The 27,617-nt window shown below is 47.6% G+C and overlaps 1 protein-coding gene across 10 annotated transcripts in view; it reads left to right on the top strand.

Annotated features, from left to right (window-relative positions):
* Positions 1–27,617, top strand: part of MYT1L (myelin transcription factor 1 like) — a 406,818-nt gene that overhangs the window by 282,076 nt on the left and 97,125 nt on the right. For 6 of the 10 annotated variants that reach the window (XM_036873928.1, XM_036873927.1, XM_036873932.1 and 3 more), the window contains 2 exons: positions 11,554–11,909; positions 26,562–27,539. In XM_036873928.1, coding sequence (XP_036729823.1) covers positions 11,554–11,909; positions 26,562–27,539 — 1,334 coding nt within the window. The remainder of the gene's footprint in view (positions 1–11,553; positions 11,910–26,561; positions 27,540–27,617) is intronic. The other 4 variants (XM_036873935.1, XM_036873930.1, XM_036873936.1 and 1 more) reach the window with 1 other exon arrangement.

The raw sequence follows: 27,617 nt of genomic DNA on the forward strand, positions 1-27,617 counted from the left end.
AGGGAGAGAGAGAGAGAGACAGGGTGGGAGGGAGGGATGGAGGGGGGAAGGAAGGAAGTCAGTGCATTGGAGGAGGAGATAGGAGTGAAAGCTCTTGGTGACCAGGGGGACAGAAGCCAGCCTGGCCTGAGGCAGGGGCAGACTGGAGGGAGAGGAGGACACACTGGAGACATTCAGGGCATGGACACAGCAGGACTCAGAGCCGCAGGGGGGGTGAACCAGGAGGAAGAGGGGCCGGGAGACTCAGGTCCTGCGTCCTCGGGTCCAAGGTTCAGTACAAGGAGCAGGAGCCGGAAGGCGGACAAAACATTAAGACACGCTCGATGTGGTTTATGTTGCACGACCGACGATTTCACGCTCATCTCACGTCCTCTGCGGTCCGAGGTCGACTCCACACGTGAGCAGCTTGCATGTACCTTACTGTGTGTGAGAACATTCTGTCTGCCCCGTGCTGTGCAGTGAGAACTGGACCCCAGAGGCCGAGTGCTCTGCTGGGGTCCAGGTGATGGGCTGGTCACTGGTCGGCAGGCCAGGCCTCCCATCCCCAGCCCTGCCCACTTTCCACCGTGCCGCCGGCCTTTGGACCGCATCCCAGGCTGGGATAAGCCCTCTGTGCTGGAGTTCCCTTCAGTGAGGGACGTGCAGCCCAGATGCAGACAGAGAGGGGGCAGGAGCGGGGTGGTCTGAGCAGGCTGGTCGTTGCGAAGGGGGCTGACGTCAGTTCCAGCCGCATCGCAAGGCATGTGGCCCTGGGAAGCTCCGTGCATTCATTTGAAGGGACCTGTATGCAGCCTTTTGTTTCAGGTTCTGTTGTTGCTGCCGTTTTTCCAGCAATGGGGCCATGTGACACCTCTCACTTTTCTTGTCATCAATTGTCGCGTTAGCATCCTTCAAACTCTGAGAAGCTAATGCTCTCCAACGGGTCCACATTCTGTACACGGATCCTCACTCATGTCTTCGTAGTACCTGATAGTTTTTAATTAATGAGAATGACCTATTAAAAAAAGATGTGAGGAACCCAGTTGCAATAGGAACCATGAACGGAAACAGCGTGGAATCCTGGAATGAGAGCCCTTAGCAATCAGGCAAGCAGCTGAGCCCCCAGGCCCCTGCCCACAGAAGCCTTCCACGGACAGGGAGACCCCAGGGAACAGAAGCCCCGAGACACCTGGTCTCTAGCCCAGGTTCCAGAAAACGCCCTTAAAGACCCCTGGGGATCTGACCAACCCCTTCCTCCTACAGACGAGGACCTGTGACGCATAGGGATGGAGCGACCCCCTCAAGGTCACACAATTAATAGGAGGCTTCAAATCCAGCTCTTCTGGTCCAGACCAGTATTCAGTTCCCAGCCAAAACGCCTGAGAACCTTTGCATCTGCAGGACTGAGAATTATCTGTCTACTCACAAGGAAGGGAGGTGGGCACTGCCTGAGAAAACTGAGAGAAAAGAAGAAAAATTCTCATCTATTTAGTGCTATTAAATATGGAGACAAATAAAACATAGTAGCATCATTTACATCCAACCGATGGCTGAGCTGAAGGCAGTGGTTTAACTCCTAAGCTGGGAAGCCCTCGCCGAGGCTGGATGAGCACAGCTGGCTCTTCTTCCCAGGCCCCTCGTGGACCTCCTGCACGACCTGAACCGAGTCGAACATATAAACATCTCAGTGCTTCAACTACCTGAATTTTAAATATTCCACAATTGAATAATTTCTTACCAGCCATAGAAAGACAAACTACTCTGTCCTAGAACATCCGAAAAAGAGGACTCTAGTACGTATTTGAGGAAGAGTAAGAAATCTTTAATTTTTCATTTGCATGTATTTTCTTATATATTGGTCCCTGGGGCAAAGATGTAAATGGCAAAATCATAAATTCTTATATAGTTTGATTCTCAGTTCTTCCTATCAATCTTTTTTTTATTGAAGTATAGCTTTTTTACAATGTTGTGTTAATTTCTGCTGTACAGCAAAGTGATTCAGTTATACATATATATTCTTTTTCATATTCTTTTCCATTATAGGTTATTACAAGATTTTGAATGTGGTTCCCTGTGCTATACAGTAGGTCCTTGTTGTTTACCCGTTTTGTATACAGTAGTGTGTATATGTTAATCCCATACTCCCAATTTATCCCTCTCCCCCATCTTTCCCCTTTGGCAACCAGGAGTTTGTTTTCTATGTCTGTGAATCTCTTTCTGTTTTGGAAATAAGTTCATTTGTATCTCTTTTTTTTTAGATTCCACATATAAGTGATATCATATGATATTTGTCTTTGGCTTACTTCACTTATGAGAAACAGAAAGAGTATGATAACCTCTAGGTCCATCCATGTTGTTGCAACTGGCATTATTTCATTCTTTTTTATGGCTGAGTAATATTCCATTGTATATATGTACCACATCTTCTTTATCCATTCATCTGTCAATGGACATGTAGGTTGCTTCCATGTCCTGGCTATAGTAAATAGTGCTGAATATTGGGGTGCATGTATCTTTTTGAGTTATAGCTTTTTCAGGATACTTGCCCAGGAGTGGGATTGCTGGATCATATGACAACTCTATTTTTAGTTTTTTAAGGAATCTCCATACTGTTTTCCATAATGGCTACACACCAATTTACATTCCCACCAACAGTGTAGAAGGGCTCCCTTTTCTCTACACCCTCTTCAGCATTTATTATTTGTAGAGGTTTTGATGACGGCCATTCTGACAGGTGTGAGGTGATACCTCATTGTAGTTTTGATTTGCATTTCTCTAATAGTTAGCAATGTTGAGCATCTTTTCATGTGCCTCTTGGCCATCTGGATGTCTTCTTTGGAGAAATGTCTATTTAGGTCTTCTGCCCATTTTTTGATTGGGTTCTGTGTTTTTTTGATGTTGAGTTCTGTGAGCTGTTTGTATCTTTTGGAGATTAATCCCTTGTCGGTTGCATCATTTGCAAATATTTTCTCCCATTCTGTGGTTTGTCTTTTCGGTTCTTCCTATCAATCTTAACTACTGTAATTCAAGGTAGCAGTACTGGCGCAACTTCAGGACCTCCCCAGTATCCCTTCAGTACCGAGTATCACAGCAGCATTGAATGTCTCTGTAATGTTGAGCATCCAGCAGTATTGAGTATCACAGCAGTACTGAGTATCACAGCAGTATTAAGCATGACTGCAGTACTAAGTATACCTGCAGCATCGGCTCTTGCTACGGTATTAAGTACTGCTGCAGTGTCTAGTACCTGTGCTAGCACAAAGTGGAACAATCACTTGCTAATGATGTCACAGTTGCTGCCTCCAGTGTTGAATTCGTCTGGACTAAATGCAGACCAAAATGTCCGTGTTGCTGTGTTGTTGTTAAATGTGACCCAGAGCACTCTTGTCAACTTGTAAATATCAAGACCGATAAAGTGGAAGCCGGTACGCTGTTGACAGTCTAAGCACGCGCGGTGTTCATTTCCAGCAGTTTCCTCTCTGGACGTGTTCTCTAAGCTGATGTAAGTAGGACGCTTAAGAGGCTTCTCTCCTCACCTGGCAGAGTTGTGCTCACGTAGCAGGTGGAAAGTCCGGTCATATTCTGACCTCGTGCCTGTCACTGACTCTCTCTGGCCTTAGCTTCTTCCTTTTCTAGGTGAAGGGGTAGATGGAGTGATTGCTGGGGTCCTCTCTCCTCCAGACTCTGCTGTTCTGAGAGTGTTGTCTTAGGAGTAGCCCAGCACGTGGTTCCCCAGGCCGTCATGAACTGGCCACTTCAGGAACCCTTTTAACCATCCGAGATTTTTAGCTCAAATAGGAAGGATCAAAGTGAATTTATAGAGCAGTTTAATTTGTCGATCTCACTGCCAAGGAGTACACTGGCTGTTGGGGTGATTTTATCTGACATTCTCAACATTCTCCCCCTTCCAGTCTTATAGGTGGCATGTGTAGTAAATGCTGTTTTGCAGATGGAAAGGCGAGGGCAAGCATTTCGTTGAAAGCCGGGTACTGGTGGAACAAACCTGAAGACCAGGAGGCTCATAGCAAAGTCATCAGTAATATCAATCAATAGAAAGCAATGTATTGAACACCCACTCCTTCACTGGCACAGTGGCAATTTAGAATAATTACTTCTATGGCACACCCTAATGTCAAGGAGGAAACAGTTAAATTGAGATGATAAAATGAACACACATGAAAAAGCCAGTAACAATATAGTTACAAAAATGACTCTAAGTATCTGATAGTGCAGAGTTTTTAAAGACAAAGGATCCTGAATTCCAGACTGACCAGGAGTGACTTTATGGGAAAAGCAGAACTTTACATGGTCTGGGAGGGTCAGCGTGAGAAGAAATAGAGAAGTAGGGCTGGAAGGAAGGAGGGGAGGAAGGAGGGGAGGGGGAAGGGGAAAGCAGGTGCTGCTGGCGCTACGCTCATACCAGGGCTGCTTTAGTTGAATTATTTTGACTTTGGAAGAACAGAGAAACACAGGTTATTTCAGGTGAAAAGAAAAATGGGAGGGGCATACTGTAAGAATTTCACGATTTCTTTTAAAATACAAGAAACAGTCTCAGCAGTCAGTTAACCAAATCTCCTGGAAAGCGGGTTTGGGAAAAGGGTGATAGTTTCTCTGTGTCTCCACCCATCCTCCCTGGTGGACGTCAGCCCTGTGGACCACGGACCCACCAGGCTGCTGCCTTCCCCTGGGGAAGTGTTCTTCTTGAGTCAAAATAAATTACACAGTGATTATTTTATGTTTTATTTGAATCTTTAAACTGCCATTCAAGGCAATAAGTATTTCATTACAGGCTACATCATTTAAAATGATAAAAAAAGAAAACCCATAAAGCAAGTCTCTGCCTTCCAGAAACAGATTTTTTTTAATTCTCTAAAGCCATAAGGTCAAGTAAATATTTTGAAAATTTATTCACTGAATGTCTTACAATGCCTAGAACATTTATGTCACATTTAACTTAAAAATATATACTTTCAAATCAGTCTGACTCTTGTTTACAATACTCTACGGAGAATAAAAGAACAAAATTAAGGAAATATGTCAATATGTAGTCAAAACTGAATTGGTTTTATTAATATATATGTTGTTGAAAAGATATCAGGAAGATGTCTGGAATGCCAGCCATTTAATTGAATAATTCAGTGAAGTAAGTTACTTCTGCAGAGTTTTTAAATACCTTTATATATTCTAAAGACATGTAGGACCCCTTTAAAAGTTCAGCGGTAAAGAGGGATGTCAACAGTACACAAGACAAGAGGAGGGAGAAAATAACAAAAAGAGAGCTCAGATTTCCGGAGCACCTTCCACATAGTCAGAAGGTATTTTATATATATTTTTATGTTTTTCATTTGCTGTCAAGAGTCTGAATTAGGCATTACTGTGCCCATCTTACAGATGGAGAAATTGAGGCTGGTAGGGATTAAATAAGCTGCCCAAAGTTGAACAGCTGTGTAATCTTGAGCAAGTTACTTAAGTATATGTTCTCAGCAGAGTCGCTTTTGTGTTTATGTAGCTCTGATGCTGTTCACAGACTCTCCGCGTGTGTGATGACCTGGACCCTCTGCCGTCTGCGTAGATACGGCCCAGCCTTCCAGGCCAGGTTCAAAACCCACCTCCTGCTGCGACATCCATCCTTGCCCAGGTCACTCTTCTCCCACTCCTGTGGCCTCCCGGGGGCTCCGAGTGCTGTCCCGGGGTTGCAGATTTCTCTGCTCCCACCCCCTCCAGCCAGACAGGGAGCCCCAGGGGACCAGCTCAGGCCTCCTCGGAGCCCTCAGGGCACTTGGACAGTCCTCTGTCCTCTGCGTCTCCTTCCGTCAGCCCCCCTCCCTTTCCTCAAATGCCCGTCTTCCTAGGGGTCTGTCAGTCCTCTCTCTCCACTCTTCCCCAGGAAGCCAGCTCCATCCCGCCGTGCACTGACCACCCCAAACCAGTGTTGCCAGCCAGACCTCTCTCCTGAGTCCACCCCCTTGCTGCTATGGAAGCTGGGACAGCTCACGTTTAGCCCACCCGAGTCAGCCTGATCTTCCTGCCCCTCTCCCACCAAAAAACCCAACAAAATCCCGAGTCTTCCGCATCCTCCACATCAGTGGGTGTGAGCCTGGGCTCCTCCAGCTCCTTCACCACACTGCAGCCACAGGAAGGGTGTTTATAGTGCGAAAACGACGCCCTGTTGAACTCTTCCCACTGACCGCCTTGTGACGGGCACCTCTGTCTCCAGGGCTGTCCCTCGCCATCCCACGGATGCAGTCACACTACCCTCTGTCTCTGTCTCTCTCTGTCTCTCTCTCTGTGTGTCTTTCTCTCCTGCCCCATCCGTATCAGTTCCTCTGTGAAGCCTTCCTGACCCTCCGTCCTCTCCATGAGGGTGACTCTCTCTGCTCCTGTCCTGTGAAGTGAGGGCTGTGTCTGCAGTGCTCAAGGGAACGTTTCCTGAACAAATGAATCCATCTATTCATTCAGCAGCATTTATGGCGAGCCTACCTACCACATGATAGATGTCAGAGAAGCAAATGTGTCAATGGATCCTCACTAGAGCCCAGTGAGGAAGGAGCCCAGCATCTCTCCCTCTTTAGAGATCAGAAGCCAAGACGGGGGGAGCGGGGAGGGTGTCAACACCTGTTTAGTGTTACTCAGCCTTGAGATTTTCAGCAAGGAGCTCAGGATCTGCCCCTCAAAATGGGAATTATAGTAGCATCTGTCTCACAGGGTCATTGTAGAGTTTAATGGATCCGTATATGTAAAGATTTTAGCAAACACCAGGCACATAGTAAGTGATCTGTGAGTGGTGTTGGCATTAGCCGAGCTGACAGTAGAACCCAGGACTCCAGAATCATGTTCAAATAGAATCTCTCTTATTCCAAAATAATTATTTATCCTTGACACACTGAGGCTCTTCAAGCAACACAGGAAAAATATCACCCACAAGAGCAGAGACCACAAAGAACCCCTCGTGAGCCTCGGAAGTGACCGTGGCCTTTCTAGTCTCCACGAGCATCGCCCTCAGCGGGGAGAGGCCAGAGCCAAGATCGTCTCATCCTACATCCTTGTCTCCTGTCGGCAGCTGTAACAAGAGGGCTGTGAGCAGGGCACACTCGGCCAAACGTGTTTCTCAGTTTCTGAGACCCTGTCCCCTGTTTGTATTAAAATTGAAGACGTGAAAATGTCAAGCAAAAGACCATTAAAAATAACACGGAAATTGGCCTCGAGAGCATGTAATACACAATATTTTATATATGTGTTCGCTGCAGAAACTCCGGAAACTCCGTGGCAGGTAACCAATTTTCTAGAATAACCTGACACAAAAGACTAAACGCTGTTTAAATCAAGTTAACATCAAAAGGACTGTAAAAGCTACAGCAACTAAAAGACCTACCAAGACACCCAAACGGGTAGAGTAGCTGCAGAATAGCAAAGCCTGGAGGCTGATTGGCAACTTTAAGTAACTCAAGGAGGTTAAAGCATGAGCTGCCGTGATCTCATGAGTCATCATACTGGCACTCTGAAGTTTCCACTGTGTGAGAAACATATAAACGCATTTATGGTCATCTTCGAACGTTGCGTATTATAGAGAGTGATAAGGATGCAGGAGAGGGTGTGTGAAGGAGTTGTCAGTACCTTGCAGACGCCGACCTGGCCTCCGGGCTCACCTCTCTGCTCGGAGGCGGGCAGACCCGGCAGGTCCAACAGCTACTCATGCCGGCAGCGGCTCAGCTACAGGGGTCAGCAGAGACATTCACCCCAGCAGCACCCTTGTCCTTCAGGGGCGGCTGAGTCTGAGCCTGCTGTAAGTATACAGCATGTATTCCCTTGAGTGGCTGGGCCAGAAGACTGGGCTTTCTTGCAGTCACAGTTTTGTGAGCTGCCTCCCAAAGCTCAGCCCCTCCCTCCCTGTCCCCTACTCAGCTTCCCTCAGTGTCCAGTGAGAAGCCTTCCCATCGGTTTCTCACTCAGTAGATATTTACTGAGAACCTACTATGTCCAGTATGGTAGCCACTAGCCACATGTGGCTATTGAACCCTTGAAACGTGACTAGTGCATCTGATGAATTCATTTAAAAATCTCCTTTAATTTTATTAATTGGCTACATATGACTAGTGGCTACTGTATTGGATACTGCAGCTCTAAAAATAGAACAATCCCTTAAACACGGGCCGTTTTCTCTGTCTCATGAAGGAGGAAGACAGTATGTCCACCGATAATCACACTAGGATGTGATAAGTGCTTTCATTACTGATGAGTGGAGAAAACTACGGTTTGCTCATTCAGCAATACTCACGGAGTAACCACCAAACACGAGGTTCCATTCGCTGCTATGGGAAACAGGCAGCTGTTCCCATGGTGGAGGCCTGACGACAGGGCTGAGACGCAGAATGGAGGAGTGCAACACCGACCGTGAATTCCAAACCCTAAGTGAAGCTTGGACCCTCCTGCGCAGGTGAAGCGCCAGCCATGGCGCCTGCCAGGTTCTCTACCTGGGGTTTCACGTTGGCACCAGATTCCCAATTTTTCCAAAGACTCTGCCATTTGTTCTGTCATGCTAGGGACATTCCAGAACCGTGGGGGGTTGTTGGTTTTTTCGAAAGACTCGTGTGTGTTGACAGACACGAGCCCGGATGAATCTGGAGGAGGTTGCAGCTGGAAAGCAGTCTGGCTTTTCCAGCACTTGGGCCAGCAGCCCCTGCTAGGTGGAAGAGAAGCAACACCCGCTCTTCCTCAGCTGTGCAAACTCTGCCCTGCTGGCCACCCCATCAGCAGATGTGAGGTCCACTTATGGGTTTGGGAGGCTCCACACTCCCCAATGCGTGTCCCAGAGTCACTTCCCAAGGCTTCACTTTGAAACATTCCAAACCACTGGGTTTCATAGACCAGGAAGCGTCTGTCTACGGGAGTGGGTTCTTCATCCAGGAGCTGTTTGGCACAAGTAAAATGAAATCTGTCCTGTGGGCTTGAATTTGCTTGTCGTGTTTAAAGTAGATACCAGGAACTCACAGTCGGTGTGAATGGGTCAAACAGAGAAGGGACAAAACGAATCTGTTTGTAGGAAGAGCGCGATTTTATTTCCAGTTTACATTAGTAGCTGTAGAAAAAAGCTTGAGCACCATGTAAACTGGCAGAAGACACTGGAAGCTTGAGGCCAGCTAATTCCAGAAAGTTGGAAAAAATGAATCCAAATGGTTTACAAAATGTAGGATAAGGAAGTAAAACCAATTCAGGTAAAAATAGAAGGGCAGTCTCCATTCCCCTACTCTGAATTTTGCAACCCTACCGTCTAAGGTCTGAGCTCCCCGTTGGCATCTTGCGATTTGGGGCTGCTGAGAGGGGAGAGAATCAACAAGAAGCCCACTGTAGTGCTGGGTTTACACCATCTACAGACATTCCCATTGCCAAGTGGAGGTGGGGCCGTTTTGAGTAACATGACTGAATAGCACAAGGTCAACTGTTTTCCCATCATTTCCCAGCATCTGAATGAATCTGATAGTGAAAGCAGGCCAGTTGTCTGTCTCAGTGAACACCTGGTGTGCAGGTAGCACTGATGCAGAACAGACACACACAACAATTTGTTGATGAACTAAGACAACAGAGAAGAGTTTGGGGAAGGTAACAGTAGTCCTCATGAGCTGCCAGATCACAGACAGGGCCCGAAGAAAAAGAATACTTATTGTTACACTTACTAATTTATTCAGATAAATGCAGAGTGAATACACTAACAAGTCCACCCAGATCCAGGACCACGTCTTGAGAAGATTCGCTGGAATGGAAGTTGGTCTTGACCAATTGTCAGGGATGGAGGCAGGGAGGATTCAGTCCTTCAGTGCTATGGAATGTTTGGCTGAGATTATTGACTCAGATTCTCCCCAAATCCATGTAAATGTTCACATAAGAGAAATCTCAGATACCTGTTTATTTCCTATTAGAAACACTCTCTAGACCAAAATTTGTTTCCTTCAGTTTTTTCTGATTATAATAAACATTATTTGTTTGGATTATTGTATTTTTACAATATGGGAACAGTCAAAAGGCAGAAGACTCATCACTCTGTGTTTCATGGGTGGGAGCTCTGCCTGCTTCCCCCGCCCCTGACCCTATCTCGTCTCTCACGCCCTCAATCTGTCCTCACTGCACCTGCTGTCAGCTTCCCAACATGCAAATGTGATCGCATCATCGATTGCATGGAGGAACTCAAATAACTCCCGTCATTAGCCTGCAAGGATGGTCTGACCCTGCAGGGCTCTCAGTTCTTCGTGCCATCCTCCCAGTCCCTCCCAGATATCTGGGCATCTCCTTTGAGGCCTGTCTCCAGCGTCGCCTCTTCCTGGGGACGGCCCAGCTCCCTTGGCTGGCCGCCCCTCTATTTTATGACATAGTGCCCTCTCTATACTTTTATCATAGTGTCTGTCACACTCTCTATTCACTCAACAACTATTGGATGAGTGCCCACGACTCCCCGGGCATTTGGTGCACGGTGGTAAACAGTGGCCAGAGGTTCTAAAGCAGAATTACTGCCATGTCTGAGTCCCCATTGGACCATAAGCGACTTGAAGGGTGGATCTGTGCCTTTCACCTCTGAGTCTCCTGCACAGCACAGGGCCCAGCAAAGAGGAAGCTCCCAAAATAAATACACACTGGGTGGGTTCATGCCTGAATGAATATTTACCATTCCTAGGTCCAAAAGTAAGCTAATCATAGTCTGCAGGAATCCCCTATCAAAGTGTTCACTTAGTGATGAAGATCACACATCTCATTTTAGACACACAGAATAATTGCCAACAGCATTTTCCCGGATGTCTTTTCTCCCCATTGCTTGCAGTATATATACACATAGAGTTTTCAGGAAGAAAAAGACTCTAATTAGCAACAATGCTTTGGAAAATTGCCCTTTTTCAAGGAAAGGTTATGAGCTCTTGCTGTAAGGATCTTACCCAAGTTTGGGCCAATTTTAGCATGATTAGTGCTGACTGCCAAATACACCAAGTCTGCTTTCTGTGACGCCAGGGCAGGACTGACACCTTCTACAGAGTCTGAAACTTGCTCCCATCAAAGGCATTTACGGTCCATCTCCTTTGAGTGGTCATTCTGTCTACAGATATAATTTTATCTCGAGAATGTACAAATCCAAATATATCCAAAGCTTTTTGGCAACTTCTATATTTCCGTATTTCACAAAAATGTATACATGTTAATATCGTACGCATGAACTAATTCTTTTTTTTAAATGTGCGTCGCACACCGTGTGCATTTGGTAAGATGTTTAGCGGACTTGTGTTGTCAGTTACATGCTGTTGTGCACGTGCTTCGTAAACCATCCCCGGGGGTGCTGTGCGGATCCCCGTGTGATCACGTGGATGGCAGCGATAAGGGGCGAGGAGAGGAGGGGAAGTGTTAGCAGCAGCAGACGCAAGCCAGCTGTGTCTCTGTGCAATACTGCTCTGTGCACAGGTGCCGGCACACCCGCGGGAGTCCTGTGCTCACATCCCTTCTGCATTCGTGCCGAACCTCAGCCTCTTCACCCAGGACTCCCGTTGCCCTGAGATCCTCAAAGATAGTAACTCAGATCTTCCCTCTCTTTTTTCACAGCGTGTATGGCTGCCCCTTGGCTAAAAAAAGAAAAACACAAGACAAGCAGCCCCAGGAACCTGCTCCCAAGCGGAAACCGTTTGCGGTGAAAGCGGACAGCTCGTCGGTGGATGAGTGCTACGACAGCGACGGCACGGAGGACGGCGACGACAAGGAGGAGGACGAGGAGGAGGACGACTCAGACGAGGACGACGAGCAGAGGGAGGACGAGGACGAGGACGACGAGGGGGACCGGGAGGAGGAGGAGGAGATGGAGGAGGAGGACGAGGAGGAGGACGAGGACGGCGAGGACGTGGAGGAGGACGAGGACGACGAGGACGACGAGGAGGACGAGGACGAGGACGAGGACGAGAACGGTAACCTTTAACCTCGCAGCCGAGGGCCAAGCGGTGGGCGGGGCCCGTTCCACGGCGCATGCGTGGTTGATGCCCACGGGATCAGGCGGCCGGGGGCAGCGCCGGGAGGAGCCTTCCCTTTCCTTTTAGAGAATTTCTGTAAATCATCCATCAGACGTGAGATGTCGTTTCTCAGACTGGTCATCCCCCAGGTTTGCTGAAATATCTGTGGTGTGCACACGTTTGTTTAGCTCAGCGACTTTCATCGAGAGAGTTCCGTTTGCCTTTTCTCGGGGGCTCCACCCGAGAGATCCCGCCCTGAGCCACCCCGGGGGCTGTGGTGTTGGCACGGGCAGCCCGCGTGCCTCCCGGGAGCTGGCAGCCTGTGTGGCCCCTGCTGCATGAGCTGGTGACGCAGGTCTGTCCGTCGGTTGCCAAGGCTTTCCTTTAGTGGCCGTCAGGCATGGGGACGAGGGGGAGCCCGGCTGTGACGAGGTAGTGAATCAGCCCGTCATCTGCTTCCACGCTCAAGAGCTGTGTTTCTGATCCAGGGAGACAGACCCATGAAGAGCACGCTGGGCAGGGTAGCGGCATCCTTGGGGCAAAAATTTCAGGTGGTTTTGCTTTTGCATCCAGCTTACTGTTAGTGTCAGACTCAGAAATAGGACTTCAAAGCCAATCCCTTCACAAAAGTCCTTTCTTTTCTAGAAAGAAGTGGCAGGTTGCCGAAGAGTCTAGTTCTAGGCTTAACTGGCTTAGAGTTTGCCTCAGAGAAATGGCAAAGCAGGTTTAAAAAGTGAAGGGAATATTTCTTCCTTACACTTCTTCCTTGGGCTCAAAGCTCTTCAAGAATCTGAATTCTGAGAAAGGCTAATTCCTCAACGCAAAGGGCAATGGTTTCAGCCGATGGAGAGAGAGTTTTTAGATCAGGCAGGTGTGAGTTGGTTGTTTCTAATCCCGTGGAGTGGGCATGGATCAACTTTCCTCCTTCAGAGGTTACACTAGTTTGTTCCAGGAAACCTGGCTTTCATGAAAGAATCCTCGGTTGTTACTGTAGTTTAGGGTCCTTATGAAAACAATTGACTGCTTAACTTACATGGATAATACAAGCATATCTGTATATAAATGTATACACACATACACATGCACACACACACACGCATAAACTTCATGCATTAAAATCTGGTCTATTTTTAGACCAGATTATTTTTCTCGTCTTGTTATTATAGAGGTTATTTTTCTCGTCTTGTTGTTATAGATCGTGGTGTGGAGGCAGCCTAAGGAGTAGCATCGGCACACACCCACAGACACACACCGCTCGCTCTGCTAAGCAGACTGCGGTGTCATTAATGAGATGATGGGACTTTCATGCTGAGTATTAAAAACAGCAGCTCTGGATAATAAAATATGTGGAAAGTTGGAGAATCGACCAATTTGGCAAATTATTTCTGGACCCTGTATTACATGTGTGTAGTTCTGGGTGAAATCATTCATTGTTGAGGCTGACTCGTGATTTGTAGCTTAACCATGGCTTCTTATGAAGATAGTATAAAATACTGCTCTTTCATATTCTCGTTCTATGCTTAGAAAGTGGTAGACATTAATATTTGAAGTTATGGATGTTTGTGGCTGTGGTGAATTAGGGTGGGAGATATTTGCACATATGCATCATTTAACCAAGTGCCTTAACCAGAGTCTAGGGTCTGCTCTCCGTTTGCTAGAATTAAACTTTCAATTTTAATTTACTTAGGGCCATGTTTTAAATAATCTACTTTTAAAAGTGCAAAATGACATATTTTGAAAAAGCGATCACAGGTTTATTGAAACAGCTTTAGCATGTGACTGCACTGGCTTCATTCACTCTGACTTGAATGCTTAGAGTTGTTTTAAAAAGTGAGAAGGCAAACCAAAGATAAAGACATTTTTCTAGGAAAATTCATGTAAGTGGGCATAATCAAGGGTGCATGATAGAGCCATGAAACAATTGCATAATTATAACGTCGGCCCCAGAATGTCTGATTATGTGACCCACCCTGCCTGGTGACCAGCACTCAGTGTTCTGCAAACATGAAGCCCAAGTCAGAGGCATGTAAGGAAGTTGGTTCCAGAAAGAAAATGCCCAGTAGGAGGATGAATGATCAACTGTTGGTCCCTGGTGGCAGGATTCATATTCAGCTCTGGATTCTCCAGCTAAACACCTTCTAGAATCATCTATTCTTTGAACTTTAAAGGAATCAACTAAAACTACTAACGAGAGGTGCAGCCGTGGTGGCCATTTGTGGGTCATCAGGCTACCTCTTCTGCTGTAAGACAAATATGTCCATTTTACCAAATACCTTGGCAGTAAAGTGTAATAAGCTACTCCCTCTTAGACAGCCTCTCATCAAGTCCTAAGTCCCAAGGAATCGTTGGATCAAAGGTAGCCCATGTGATGGACCCTGAACTGTGGTTCTGATTGCTCTAAGTTCTGAGCAGGAAGGCCCAAAGGCTTGCTTGATTTCCACGTCAAACAAAAGCATCCCTCCTAAGAAGAAACCATTTCCAAGGCCTGATTCCTGGAGAGGGTTTCACCAAGCTTTTCTGTCACAGGGAGAAATCTCCCCTGGAGGAGCCCACGAACAGGTGTTCCAAGACCCCATGTAGCCAATATCACACAAAGATATGCCAGGTGGATTATCTAGTGGGTTATTTCATAACCCGCAGGGTCAGGAATCTTCAGGAAGGTTCTAGATCAAGGAGACACAGCTCTGCTGATGAAGTGCTCATTTTACATGATCAAACTCCTAGCTGTGTGTGACTTACGACAGTCAGGCTTTGAAAGGCATGTGTCCATCCATCTCCCATTTTCATGTCCTCCCAAATGCATTTTATTTTACCTGATGGCTACGTTTAGTGCCAAAATCACTATCAGTCTGTGTGAGTATCTGCCCCCATAGCCGTGTCTGTAACATGAGAAACTCATTTCAGGACACCCCACATTGCATGTCTTTGTCCCCTCCTTGTATTGGCAGTAATTGTTTCTGAAAAACTGAGGAAGGTACCTTCTGTGTCTGGTGACCAGAGTTCTGGGTCAGCATCTCGATGTCGGTCTTGCGTGTCCCTTGTTGACCCTCTTGGCGGCTGTTGCATTGCTGAGCCAGCAGCAGATCCTCTCCAAGGGGGACTGTGCCTCTTTCCTAGTAAACTGAAGCACAGACAGTGACTGACAGTTAACAGAGTGAGAAGCAAGGCAGGCAGGACTCGGTGCGCGGAGGCATCTTGGGCGCCGAGGGGCTGCTCATAGGACCCGTCACAGCAGCTGATGGTCACCCAAGGAAACCAGGGCAGCCAGGTGGAGTCACACGGACAAAGCTTAAGCTGCCCTCGGCTTCACTAGTAGCTATAAAGTCTCAGACTATTTCTACCATTCTCCACCCCTATTATAAACTGAAACGTGAAGTTTATTGAAAGGTTTTGTTACAGAGAAAACAAATGCTTATAAACCACCAAATTATTACATAGGAACCCACCGATTACAGAAGGACTATTATTTATAACTTGCAAATTAGGTGTTTATTCTAATTCCAAGAATCCTCTGGCGTTGTAGTTACACGTGAACCAAAATATTACTAATAATGTACATTTCCAGTCAGTATAGTAATGTACACACTGTGTTTGATCTTCACAGTGACTGTGTAAGATGGGACAGGGTAGAAATTATTTCACTCTCATTGTGCTAATTAGAAACTGAGGGTCAGAAAGATAAGATTATTTTCAGCAAGTGGTAGATATATGGTCAAACTCTGTTGATGGTTTTTCTTACTTCAGAGCTCGTGTTCTTTTTATCACTCTCTGCTCATTTGAAGAACAGGAAATGCTATCTGAGTAACTCATTTCAGATTACATTAAATGCATCACTAGTTAATCAGAATTATATTTCGTCCAGTTGACCTATCATAGGCTGGTCTTTTGCATGAAGAATTTTATTTTCAAAATGCATGTAATGGTCTAAGGTGTAATTATGAGCTTAAAGTTCCCTCGTTATCCTAAAGTTGAGAAAGTTATTATTCAGGGGTCATAGCTTTTTCTAATAGCAGATTTTTTACATGGTATATAGTAAGTACCTTTTCAGAGTCTTATAATTTGAGAAATATAGATTCAATGGTTATTTAATGCCTAGTAAGTTACAGTTATTTTCATACTACAGCCCACTTAAAAGAATACACCTTTAAATAATAGATAGACTCACATATGTGTGTATAAAATAAGTGTGTGTATTTAAATCTCCTTATGAGTATATATTGTATCTGCCCACTGACAGGAAAGAAAATTCCATGAGGAAGAACATAGAAATTTGCTGTCCAGATGACAGAAAATGTTCATGTCCACTGCCATTTTTAACACATAACTGTTTCTTTTTTGTGTGATTTGCTCTGGTTATAACTTTATTTTTTTTTAATGTTCATTGGAGTATAGTCGATTTACAATGTTGTGTTAGTTTCTGGTGTACAGCAAAGTGAGTCAGTTATATATATACATATATCCACTCTTTTTAAAATTCTTTTCCCATATAGGCCATTGCAGAGTACTGAGTAGAGTTCCCTGTGCTATACAGTAGGTCCTTATTAGTTATCTATTTTATATATAGTAGTGTGTATATGTCCATCCCAATCTCCCAGTTTATTCCCCCCTTACCCCCAGTAACCATAAGTTTGCATAACTGTTTATTAATATATTCTGTTTCTGAAATACATTTGTAAATATGTAAGGTCCTTTCTTTGCTTACTCTTTATTGAATCTTGGGACTTTCTGGACAATTCAACTTTGAAGACAATTGACTTGGCCATTGGGTTAAATTAGGTAAAAATGCAAACACCTTCCTTTTCTAGAGGTTTTCTGGCTTCATGCTGTTCTATGTGTGAATTAGCCAAAGATGTGTGGTGGCCTCCTTGGAAGGTCACATCTAAGAAGGAATTGGGGGGTTTGAAGGGAAATGTGAATAATTACGTTGAGAATGTACAGTGTATGGCAAAGCTGCCCTGGGCAGGGGTTAGTGAGCTGACCAGAGGCTGAGTGGCCTGTGAAGTGTAGAGCCCAGCATGCTTTGGTCAGGTCACTGCAGCTCGCCTCTCCTCCCATCCGTGGCCACCTTCACAATGGTGTGGTCAGTGCCTGTCACGTTCTGACTCTGGGCTCTGTTTGCACCGCCCTCCCCAGCAAGCAAACCCACACGTAATCCAGCTTCTCTGCAGAAACTCAACTGTCTTTGAAGGGAACTCAAGACAAAACCCACCCTCACAGACACAACTTTTGTTTTAATTACCAAGTTTCCAGGGTGTTTTTTATTCCACACAGGATGATGCCCTAGGTGCCACGTTATTAAAGCGTCATGACAACTTGCAATCAATGGGCTTGAATTTCCATAAGACAGGACAGAATGAGGAGGGTGAGGGTCTCTCACTGTGGCCTCCGAGCTCCCCAAACTCCCTTTCGATGAGGCACTCGCACTGGTCAGCCAGTTACCTCTTACCTCATTCTCAGGAAACGGCCCTGACGCGGGAAGCAAGTTGAGATACAGACAGACTGTGCATCAAAATTAGCCCCCCAGCTTTCTCCTGCAGTCAGCAGAAAACGCAGTGAGTTCTGTGACCGGCGGAGAAACCAAGGTGTGTTTAGTAGGCAAGGTCTCAACTGTGCACGGTCGGGAGAAAGAATATGATGACTTTTTATCATCTTAAAAATTAATCTCTCCCTACATCCATGAAAGCGTTATTTTAGGCAGTTTAGTATGCGAATACATTGAATGTATGGCTCCACCCCTCAGAAATGAGTAAAGGCAGAATTAGGCATTTCTAGGTATCAGTTTATGATAAAAATTAAACTTTCTTCTTGCAAACTAATTTTGCATAATTAGAAAATATAATTATATGTTATGTTTCACGAGTTTTCAGACTCTTCAATACAAACCAGAAAACTTGCTAACAAGGTGAAGTCATGTACATTTGAGACGCAAGCAACATGCATAAAGTACGGGGAAAAATCTTTTTTTACATAATAATAAGAAATAATAGATGTAAGAGAGTAGATCTAACACATTTTTATTCAATTTTTTTTTATTTAAAAGCTTTTAATGACATAACATATATTTAACAGATAGGGCACAAGTCGAGAGGTACAGGTCACATGACTGAACACCAGGCCTGAGTGACCACCTCCATGCTCGGGCCCAGCCTCTGGAGTTCATGCCTATCAATGCCGTTTTGATTGTGCAGTAAGATGAAAATTGTCATTACAACCGTTACAGTGACCGAGAAATGCACACTACGTACCAAATAGCAAGGTAATGAAGCAAATTATAACACAGTGTGGCAACACACAAGCAAGTAACCACTAGGGTAACATGACTTTGTCCAGTAAATGCTTTTTATTCCATTTGTTTTTAAGGTCCACTTGAAGGGATGACCAGCTTATTTCCTTGTCTTAATTTGATTTTTATTCCAAATGCTAGCTTGGCAGAGGGTGGGATAAAGGTGGGAAGGCATGTCTTGTAGCTCTGGCTGCCCTGCTTCCCTCACTCTCCCTGGACTTCAGTTTGGTGTCCAGAGATTAGGGTGATAACACTTGCCCTTCACTCACCTCACTGCCTTGCTAAGCTTTAAGCTTTAAGGCAGGTGTGGTCCAGAGAGACGCTGGGGAGAGGTGAGCAATCCAGAGCTGCAAAGCAGCAACCGTAACTCAGGTGGCTTTTGCACGGTTCTCCTCTCTCAGGCACAAACTCAAGCTTGTCTGTAATTCTGAACCCAAGGTCCATGGCGATACCAAGCAAATATATTATGTACATCAAAGCTGCATTAATTTAAAAGACTCAGGGCCTGGTGACAGCTCACTTCAAAAAAATGGAATGTGTTTTCTGTGTACACAGAAGTGCACTGGGTTCCATGGTGACACAAAAACTAAATAGATACCACGCTGTGCCAAAAAGAAACACACATAATATAGCATGAAAGAGGAATGTGTACATGAAAATATATACATAATGGTGCTTTACAAAGGGCAGAATTAGAAGCCATAAGCCGAGGTGGAGGCTTTAAAAGTTTGAGTTGAAAACAAGAACAAAAGTTTTCAGATTTGAAGATTGTTGAGCTTTAGATTAGGTTACCAAAGAACGCGGTAGTGTTTCCGAAAAGTCTTTTCCGTATGATGGGGACTGAATCCGGTCGAAGAGAAAAACGGGGCCCCGCGCCTCCCAAGTTCCTCCCAATCAAGCATACTCATTGGAATGGCCACACCACACCAGTATGTAAAACAGGAGGACCAAAGTTTTCACAGACTCATGTCCACTCCCTGGTTTACAGCGTCAGCAGTAGCAAAAGCAACCTTGGTCTGCTGGGCCAGGGATGTTCAAGGTCATCCAGTTAATTTGGAAAGTCTCCGAGCTGTGTGTGCGTGCATGCACGTGTATGTGTGTGTGATTAGAGAGAGAGAGAGAGTGAGAGAGGGATGCAGTTGGTTAGTGTGTTTCAGTCCGTCTCAGCCTGAAAACTACTGATTTCAAATAGCTCTTGTCTGAATTGGGGGGTATGACTGTTCTATTTCTTAGTCTCCAAACTTGGATAAACCACATACCTAAAATGTCATCAAGTAGAAAGGTCCTCAAAACTTAGTGAATAAATAAAACTTTATTCACTCACATTCCATTCATTAAGATCCCTAATGAATAAAAACTTCAAGAAGCATAACTTACACATTCTACATTAAAAATTGTTATGCAACTTGGATCCCTTGTGAAAACCATTATTTTTTCCTTCAGTTTATCTCATTTAGCTTAAAGGACATTTTTACATAATGCTTCAGCTTATAAAATGGACAACTTCTAGAATCAATAAGCCAACAATCCTCTTCTGAGCTGTTGTAGTGACGTTAGCCTGTGCTTTGGATGCTGTCGAGCTGGCAGAACTCTGCCCGGGCCCCCATGCCTCGCTCTGGGCCCAGGAAGCTGACTGTACACGCATGAGGTCTGACTCGGGGCGTGAAAGGGGATGCATGGCCGTGACCTTCACCTGTGCTGACGGGGCAGGTGACAGGGAGGGTCGGAGTAGAGACGCACAGGGGCTGCGTGTGGACATGGGCCACCCCCCTCCAGCACAAGCCCAGACGGCGGGCTTTCCCCTGGAGACGATGCAGCAGATGTGCCGGGACCACCTTCTGTGCTCAGGGCATCCTTCCTGCACTGCAGACATGGCTCTCGGGAGTCGGGTGGGGACCAGACTGTCACCTTCCAAACCACGGCCTGGTGCCCAGAGCTGCCACGGGGCCCCAGACGTCATGGAGCTGTTCCTCGACTGCACAGAGACCTGGTGGTGGGTGGTTTATATCAAATCTGTGTTACTTAAGTCCACGTATAAATTATATATATATATATTTTATAAAAGTCAAAATCAGAGCTCAGCTCCCACTGAACTTCCATGTGCTGGCCCTGCACGGGCCAACATGGTAGCCCCTGGGCACATGGGGCTGTTTAAATATAAATATGTTGAGTTTGAATCTAACTTAAATTAATTAAAATCACATAGTGTTGAAACTCCACATCCTCAGACCCACCAGCCTTTGCCCCCCAGCTCCTCCTCCCAGGGTACGGGCCCCTCATCCCTCAGGTCTCTGCCCAGAGGCCACCTTCTCGGCAAGCCTGGCCCAACTGCACCCGAAGTGACCCCTGTCCGGGCCCCCTGTCCCCTCCCAGCACAGGCCACCCCCCGGCATCACTGCTTACAGTTATTTTCCGTTTGTTTCTCTCCCGGCCCCTACACGGTGACGTCCCCGCCTCCTGGGTTCATCTTTCGGCTCCGAACAGCAGTTAAGTGAATAAATAAGCTGTATTTGTTCGTGTGCCCCAGGCCTGTCAGAACTGGCCTAAGCAAAACTGTGACAATTAGAACATCTGTCCGTGATCTGGTAAAAACTTGTCCTATGTCGTCCTCTCCAAAGTTTTTGCATTTTGAAGTCGAGGGAAGGTATCTCGAAAAGCCAATATTTGACCCAGTAAATGCGGATGGATGGAGCTCCCCAGGCCTGCGTCCCCAGGCCTCCGTGTACCGCGTGAGAGCCACGCGGCTGCAGTGAATCGGCTGCCCCGGCCCCGGCCCCGGCCTGCCCCCGAGGGTTGCTCTGCCTCAGATGACAGACGTGATGCGCGGGTCTCTCCCACATGGTTCCTCTCGGGCTGAGGAAGGCTTTCAGGCGAGGCCGGGAGCTGAGATCTGGAACACGTTAGAAGCGCACAGCTCAGAGGGGAGCCTGGCGGGTTCCTGAAGCGGCCCTGTGCCGGGGCGCATCCTGCCCGGGCCCGGGGACAGCAGGGGCTGGAGGGACCCCTGTGTCCTGCTGCACAGGATCAGCTGATTTATACAGACAGGAGCAAATCCCAGCCCAGTAAGCCAGCTCCTCCGGGGAGAAGTAGGTCCAGCTGCTCCAAGCGCGGGCAGGCGTGGGGATGAGACCGCAGCCCGGAAACAGGCACAGAAGCAACAACACGCAGCTCAGAAAAACGGGCTGGGAACTGCATTCACTTCACCCACATCATCTCCCCCCACGACGCGCCCCGGTGAGAACAAAGCAACTACCTCTAATCACCCAGAAACCACCGTTAAAACTGTGAAAATAGATGGGGGTAGTCTGAAATTCCCCGCCAAAGTGAAAACAAGACAAACAACAACACTGTTAAGTAAGAAGGAACTAGAAAATGTGACGGGTAAGTCCAGAGAGGTGACAGACCTTGAATCTTCCAGCCACATCACCCGTCTGTTCCACTCTCACCTTCAAGATTCTCCTCTCATTCACACTGAACTTGGGGGGTGAGTGTGAAGGGGTCCTGGGAGCCCTCCAGCTCCTCACCCCACTGTTCAGATGGGGGAGAGGGAGCTTGAGGAGCAAGGGCTGCCGGGGCCCCAGTGCTGGCCATGGGAGAAGGGCTGTGCCCAGGATCCACCCTCCCAAGCGGCCGAGGCTGGCGCCTCCCCAGCAGAAGCTGTAGTGCGAGCAGCGCCTGGGCGAGCAGGAAGGCCTCTCTTACCACAGAGGGAAAGGGTCCACGACGTCTCAAAGAGGGTCGGGGGTATTTGCAGAAGGACCAAACTCACATCGCTCCGTCTGGTCTTGGGGACGGGGCTGCAGGAGTTACGTGTCATCAGAGGGTCCGAGTCCGTGGATCACTGAGGGGGTCGGTCTGTCCTCTGGTCCTTCCCTCCCCCGTCTCTGCACAACCTCATGCCTGGGTGTCCCTGACCCGCCCACCTTCCTACCCACTCGGTCCCCTCACGCTGCCCAGGACGCTGGTCCTAGGAACCCAGTCCAAGATGTTCCTAATTTCCGAATCTTTTCTCCGCATCAGAATGGACTTAAACTCCGCCAGTCAGCACCCTCGTAGGTGACAGGCCAACGAAGCTGGCAATTCGGGCAGACATTTCAACACCTGGTGCTATAACTGGCCCTCAAACCTCAGCAAACCAACATAGAGGAGGAAGGCTCCGAACAGCGGCAGCAGCTCCGAGCGGCTGGCAGGCAGCAACCGTGGTGGATGGAGAGCTGGACGCCCGGCTGGGACTAGTCTAGAACGGGCCGTGTCGGCGAGGACGGGCAGGTCTGGCTGCTGTGGAAGGAGGCTGTGCCGGCCCAGCATCCTGGGACGGCGTCCCGCTCTGTCACCTAGCAACAGGATGATGTGGAGAAAACGCCAGCCTCTCTGGGTCTCCGTGTTGTCACCTTCGGAAGGACAGTAGGTGACACCTCCTTCTCACAGGGCCCCTGTGGGCATGAAATGAGGACTGACAGCCACAGGCCACGAGACTGACCACTGGGGCTGTTATTCTGTGTTCGCTAGATGGGGTTTGTGCGATGATCACCACTTTTGCTTCTTTCCTGTAGTTGCTGCGGCTATTAAAACACCATCATCTTCTCATTAGGATCTAATATATCATCACATTTCTGTACTTACAAGTCAAAAATGAATGTTGATATTTATTTCTATAATCAAAAAAGAAACACCTATTGATGCCGTGAGAAACTGTGGCCTTTGGTGATTTGAAACCCACGAGAGTGGACTCTTAGACCACGTCTTCTCTGACCTGGTAAATCTAGAGCAGTTTCTGCTTTGAAGAAGTGTCTCTTCTTTCTGTTTGTTCTTGTATCTTTTTTTTTAGTCAGTTTTCTATTTGCTAGCCTACGGCCTATTTTAATGGCTAGAAAGAACAGCAGTAACACAATCGGGTTTAGCACTAGACACTGAAAGAATTAAAAGGTGAGTCAGACATATTTTTTAGAGACAAAATACTAAATGAAGCCAGTGCTTGTATTTATAAAGTTATAATCCACAGAGTTCTAACCACAGCAAATTCCGGTCGTGAAGATGGAGACAAAATACCATACATGGCTCCATTTTTTTAAAGAAGTGTTTTTGGTTTTCTAATTGCAGCTACTGAGCCTAAATTGTTTATAACAATCTGATTCAAAGGAGATAAAATTCAGACCTATGACATTTTACAGAGCTCACACAGGAATCCAAAACTGCATGTAATTACAGTAAAAACAAGGTTCTTGTTTGATGAGGAAACACTGGGGAGACCCTGAGCCACTGAACCGCCTGTTCATAACTAGAAGGGTAAACTGCCTGAAAGCACAAAACCAGAGATGAAATTCCAAAAGCTCGCTGTGAATGATTTTGAATTCTGGAGGCTGAAGCTTAGAACCTGCTTGTTGACAGGCTGCCTGATGGATCCCTTCCATCCGCCCACATCATTGAGGCTTGACTTTATCTCACATGCGTTTTGAAAGAGTTAAATACTGATAACTTGAAAATGTCCATTAACCCGCCAGGATTTTCAGCCACTCATGCAGTCTCTCCAGACACCCCCAGTCTTACTGCTGGGGGTCTGGCAGCCTCGGAGGACACAGAGGTCGGTGACCAGGAGGAAGAGCCGAGCCTTGCTCAGTCAGATGCTAACCCAGTGTCCCTTGATGCCCCAGATTTCTCCTACAAGTAGGCAAAGTCCTCCACATCTGCTGTGTGGGCCCGGCCTTCCCGGAGACCTGCCACCAGGCGTGCAGGGCTCGTTCACATGCGGGTCTTTATGCAGCACAGAATTCTCGTGGTTCCATTAAGGGCTCAGGCCTGGCTTGGGCCGCCAGCGTCACCCAGCCAGTAAGAGCAAAGGCCCGGCCTGGACCAGGAGGTATAAGTTCCCCTGTCACTGTCACCCTGATGTGGCTACGCAGCAAGGGGCGGCCTGCAGGGTCCAGGTCTTCAGAAGGGAAAGGACCCCCCAGCTTGTTCGCAGGCTCCCTCACCTGTGTGGCTGGGAGGCCATGTGAAGAGCGTGTCCACCTTCCTTTAATCTCCTTGTAAAGCGATAAGGTCACCTAGCAAGGAGCGGAGACATGAGCAGGTGCCTGATGATTGGAAAGCTGAGCCGTGTCCCTTTTCTGTGTGACACTGAGGGGAAACCACTTCCTCTTTGGGGCAAATGAATTGAAGATCATCCTGAGATTCTGAATTTGGAGACTTAATGAAAACCATGCGGATGACAAGTTTGGTAGGAAGGTGGGGAGTTTCATAGACTGTGGGCCTCATCAGCATCAGGTTCCCATGCAGCCTTCGCTGTGGTTTAGATGGGCGGGGGTGGAGGGCATAGCCTCTCTGCCCTGGTCTCTCCTTTCACTGACTTCCTCCTACTCCAAGCTCTTCAGGTGACAGGAGAGAGTGAGAAGGAAATCAGGACAACGCCACCTCTTACTTGACTTGGCTTCTGCTTAGAATCGACTTTCAATGCTTCCAACGGTTGCACGTGGTGCCTTGTTTTCAAACCACAACTTGTAGGTTCATCTGGTGGTTGGTTCTTGGTGGGTGCAGTGGTGCTGGCTCCCCAAAAATGCCAGTTTCGTGCAGAGGTAACGCAGCCTGGTTAGCTAGAGGCCGCTTCTCTGGTCAGCCCACGAATATAAAGACCAAAGTGCATAAATTGAGAGGAGAATATAAGTTACACTTTCAAGGGTTCCTGAAGGCAGGGGTGCCTTTGCGTCTTGAGAGCTTAGCCCTGGGCCGTGTCGGGTGTGCATGTTGGGTGAACAATTCTACGGTATTTCTGATGCGTTCGCTGCTTTTGTTTTCCTCCCTCTTGATGCTCTTCGGGAAAACGTGTAACCTTATTCTAAGGAGATTGATTCCTAGGAATTATCCAGAAGAGATACAATATTTGTTTGGTGCAATGAGTGGTGCTGTCTGACTAATACACAGCAAATTTGATTTGCTGAGGTTTGGAGAGATGTGTTAGATTTCAAAAATGTGCTGGTTCTGTGTGTGGGCTAGCAAGGATGTTGTTCTCTGTTATTGATGTGCCGATGTCCAAACCCGGTTCACCAACAAAAGCCTGTTCTGAGGAGACAGCACAAAATCCATAAAGAAAACACTTGGGGTCCCTGAGTCAGCTGGCATCTTCTACGAATCAATACGCCTCATTTCCTCATTAATAAGCTTTAAAAGTTCTTCTTACTCTGGTTGATTTAATCATAGAAACAAAGAATATATTTGAAAATGGCAGGCAGTTAACCAAATCTAACCTAAAGTAGGGGAGGGATCCATCTGAGAATCCATTTAGTATTATCTATATTTTGCAATATACGTGGTAGCGATCACGTAACATGAGCGAGAGAGATCATCCCAGATATGCCTTTAGTGTTGAACGGAATACATTTCAGATGAAACACAGGGGTTTCGTGTAATTTTTAACTTGGCCTTTTTTTCAATGAGTTTTCCTAAATATTTTTTGAGATTGGATATGCCACTTATTCACAGGTTGTTTCTACCAGCTCACCGCAGTTTCCCGAGGCTGTGGGGTGGATGCTGGGCAGTGTGTCACAGTGGCACCGAGTCATCACAGTCGCGCTTTTCGTTGGCATCCGGTCACTGCGTACTTTCCCCACCCACCCTCTCCAGCCTGCTGAGATACATATAAAGAACCACAGCGAATCAGAGTTCCCTTCTAAGCTTTTGCGGGGGCGTTCCTCTTGCTTCCCTGTGTATCTGGATAAGTTGTCTCTAGGGTAGAAAATTCAAAACCACTCCCAGCCCCAACGTGTGTTCCTGATACTGACCGCCCAGAGTCAGTGTCGGTGCGTCCCTGCAGGACCCTCCAGCACCTCGGGCTTTCTTCTGTGCTGCCCGAGCATCACTGTGAAAACAATTTAAAAGCGATTGGTGTGCACATCTGCTTACAAGTCGGCGACAAGTTCACGAACTCTTAGAAAGCCTAGTCATACGATGAGTATAATTATTATGCGTCTGGTTGGGCTGTCAATAAAGAAGGCCAATAAAAGAAGTAATGCTGAAAATTTAGAAGTAACGGAAAAGTAATATTTTAAAATTTTACTTATCCTATAGAGTGGTTGCTTTGAATATTAATTCAGGAAATTCGTCGTTTGCAGCAGGTGTTTTAATGGCCTACCTTGCTGTGAGCGCACCGCGCTTTCTTTCTGCCGCCGCTGTCCTCGGACCTGCAGGTGGGACTCTGGGTCCTGGGGCGTGACGGGCCGGGCGTAACGCGCGCCCTGAGCTCGCCGTCCACGCTGTTGCAGCTACAGGTTCTAGCCACCTTTTCCTCTTCTTTTCTTCTTTGTCCCTTTTTTTTTTTTTCATTTTCTTTGCAGAAGGCCATCCACTGAACTGTCACAGCACTCGCATGATGCAGGACGCGGAGAAGGACGACAACAATAACGACGAGTACGACAACTACGACGAGCTGGTGGCCAAGTCCCTGCTGAACCTGGGCAAGATCGCCGAGGACGCGGCGTACCGCGCGCGCACCGAGTCGGAGATGAACAGCAACACGTCCCACAGCCTGGAGGACGACAGCGACAAGAACGAGACGCCTGGCCGGAAGGGCGAGCTCAGCCTGGACCTGGACAGCGACGTGGTCAGGGAGACGGTGGACTCACTGAAGCTGCTGGCCCAGGGCCACGGTGCGGTGCTGGGCGACCACACGGGTGACCGCGGCTACGCCGACGTGCTGGCGCCACCCGACGGCAGGAGCCTGACCTACGGGGCGCTGGGCAAGGCCGCCAACAACGGGCTGGCGGAGAAGCTGGTGGAGGAGAGCGACGAGGAGGTGTGTCTGAGCAGCCTGGAGTGCCTGCGCAACCAGTGCTTCGACCTGGCGCGCAAGCTGAGCGAGAGCAGCCCCCAGGAGCGGCCCCCGCAGCCCGGCGCCGGCCCGCGCCCGCACGGCCGCCAGGACGACGACTTCCCGGGGAGGACGCCCGACCGCAGCTACTCGGACATGATGAACCTGATGAGGCTGGAGGAGCAGCTGAGCCCCAGACCCAGAACTTTCTCCAGCTGCGTCCAGGAGGATGGGTACCGCGAGCGGGAGGACGACGCCGCCTCCGTGAACTCGGACAGGTCGGAGGAGGGCTTCGACATGACCAAGGGCAACCTGACCCTCCTGGAGAAAGCGATCGCCCTGGAAACTGAGCGGGCCAAGGCCATGAGGGAGAAGATGGCGGTGGAGGCGGGAAGGAGGGACAGTCTGAGGTCCTACGAGGACCAGTCACCGCGACCGCTCCCCGGGGAGGAGAGGAAGCCTAAGGCCGGTGACAGCCATGTCAAAAAGCCATACTATGGTAAAGGTAATATTTCTACCTAACGTAAGTTGCCTCACGAAAATGTGCGCTAGGGTAAAAGCTGTCAGGTGTAGGCTACGATTC

Source organism: Balaenoptera musculus, chromosome 13 (genome assembly GCF_009873245.2).
Source record: "Balaenoptera musculus isolate JJ_BM4_2016_0621 chromosome 13, mBalMus1.pri.v3, whole genome shotgun sequence".
Classification (NCBI taxonomy): Eukaryota; Metazoa; Chordata; class Mammalia; order Artiodactyla; family Balaenopteridae; genus Balaenoptera; species Balaenoptera musculus.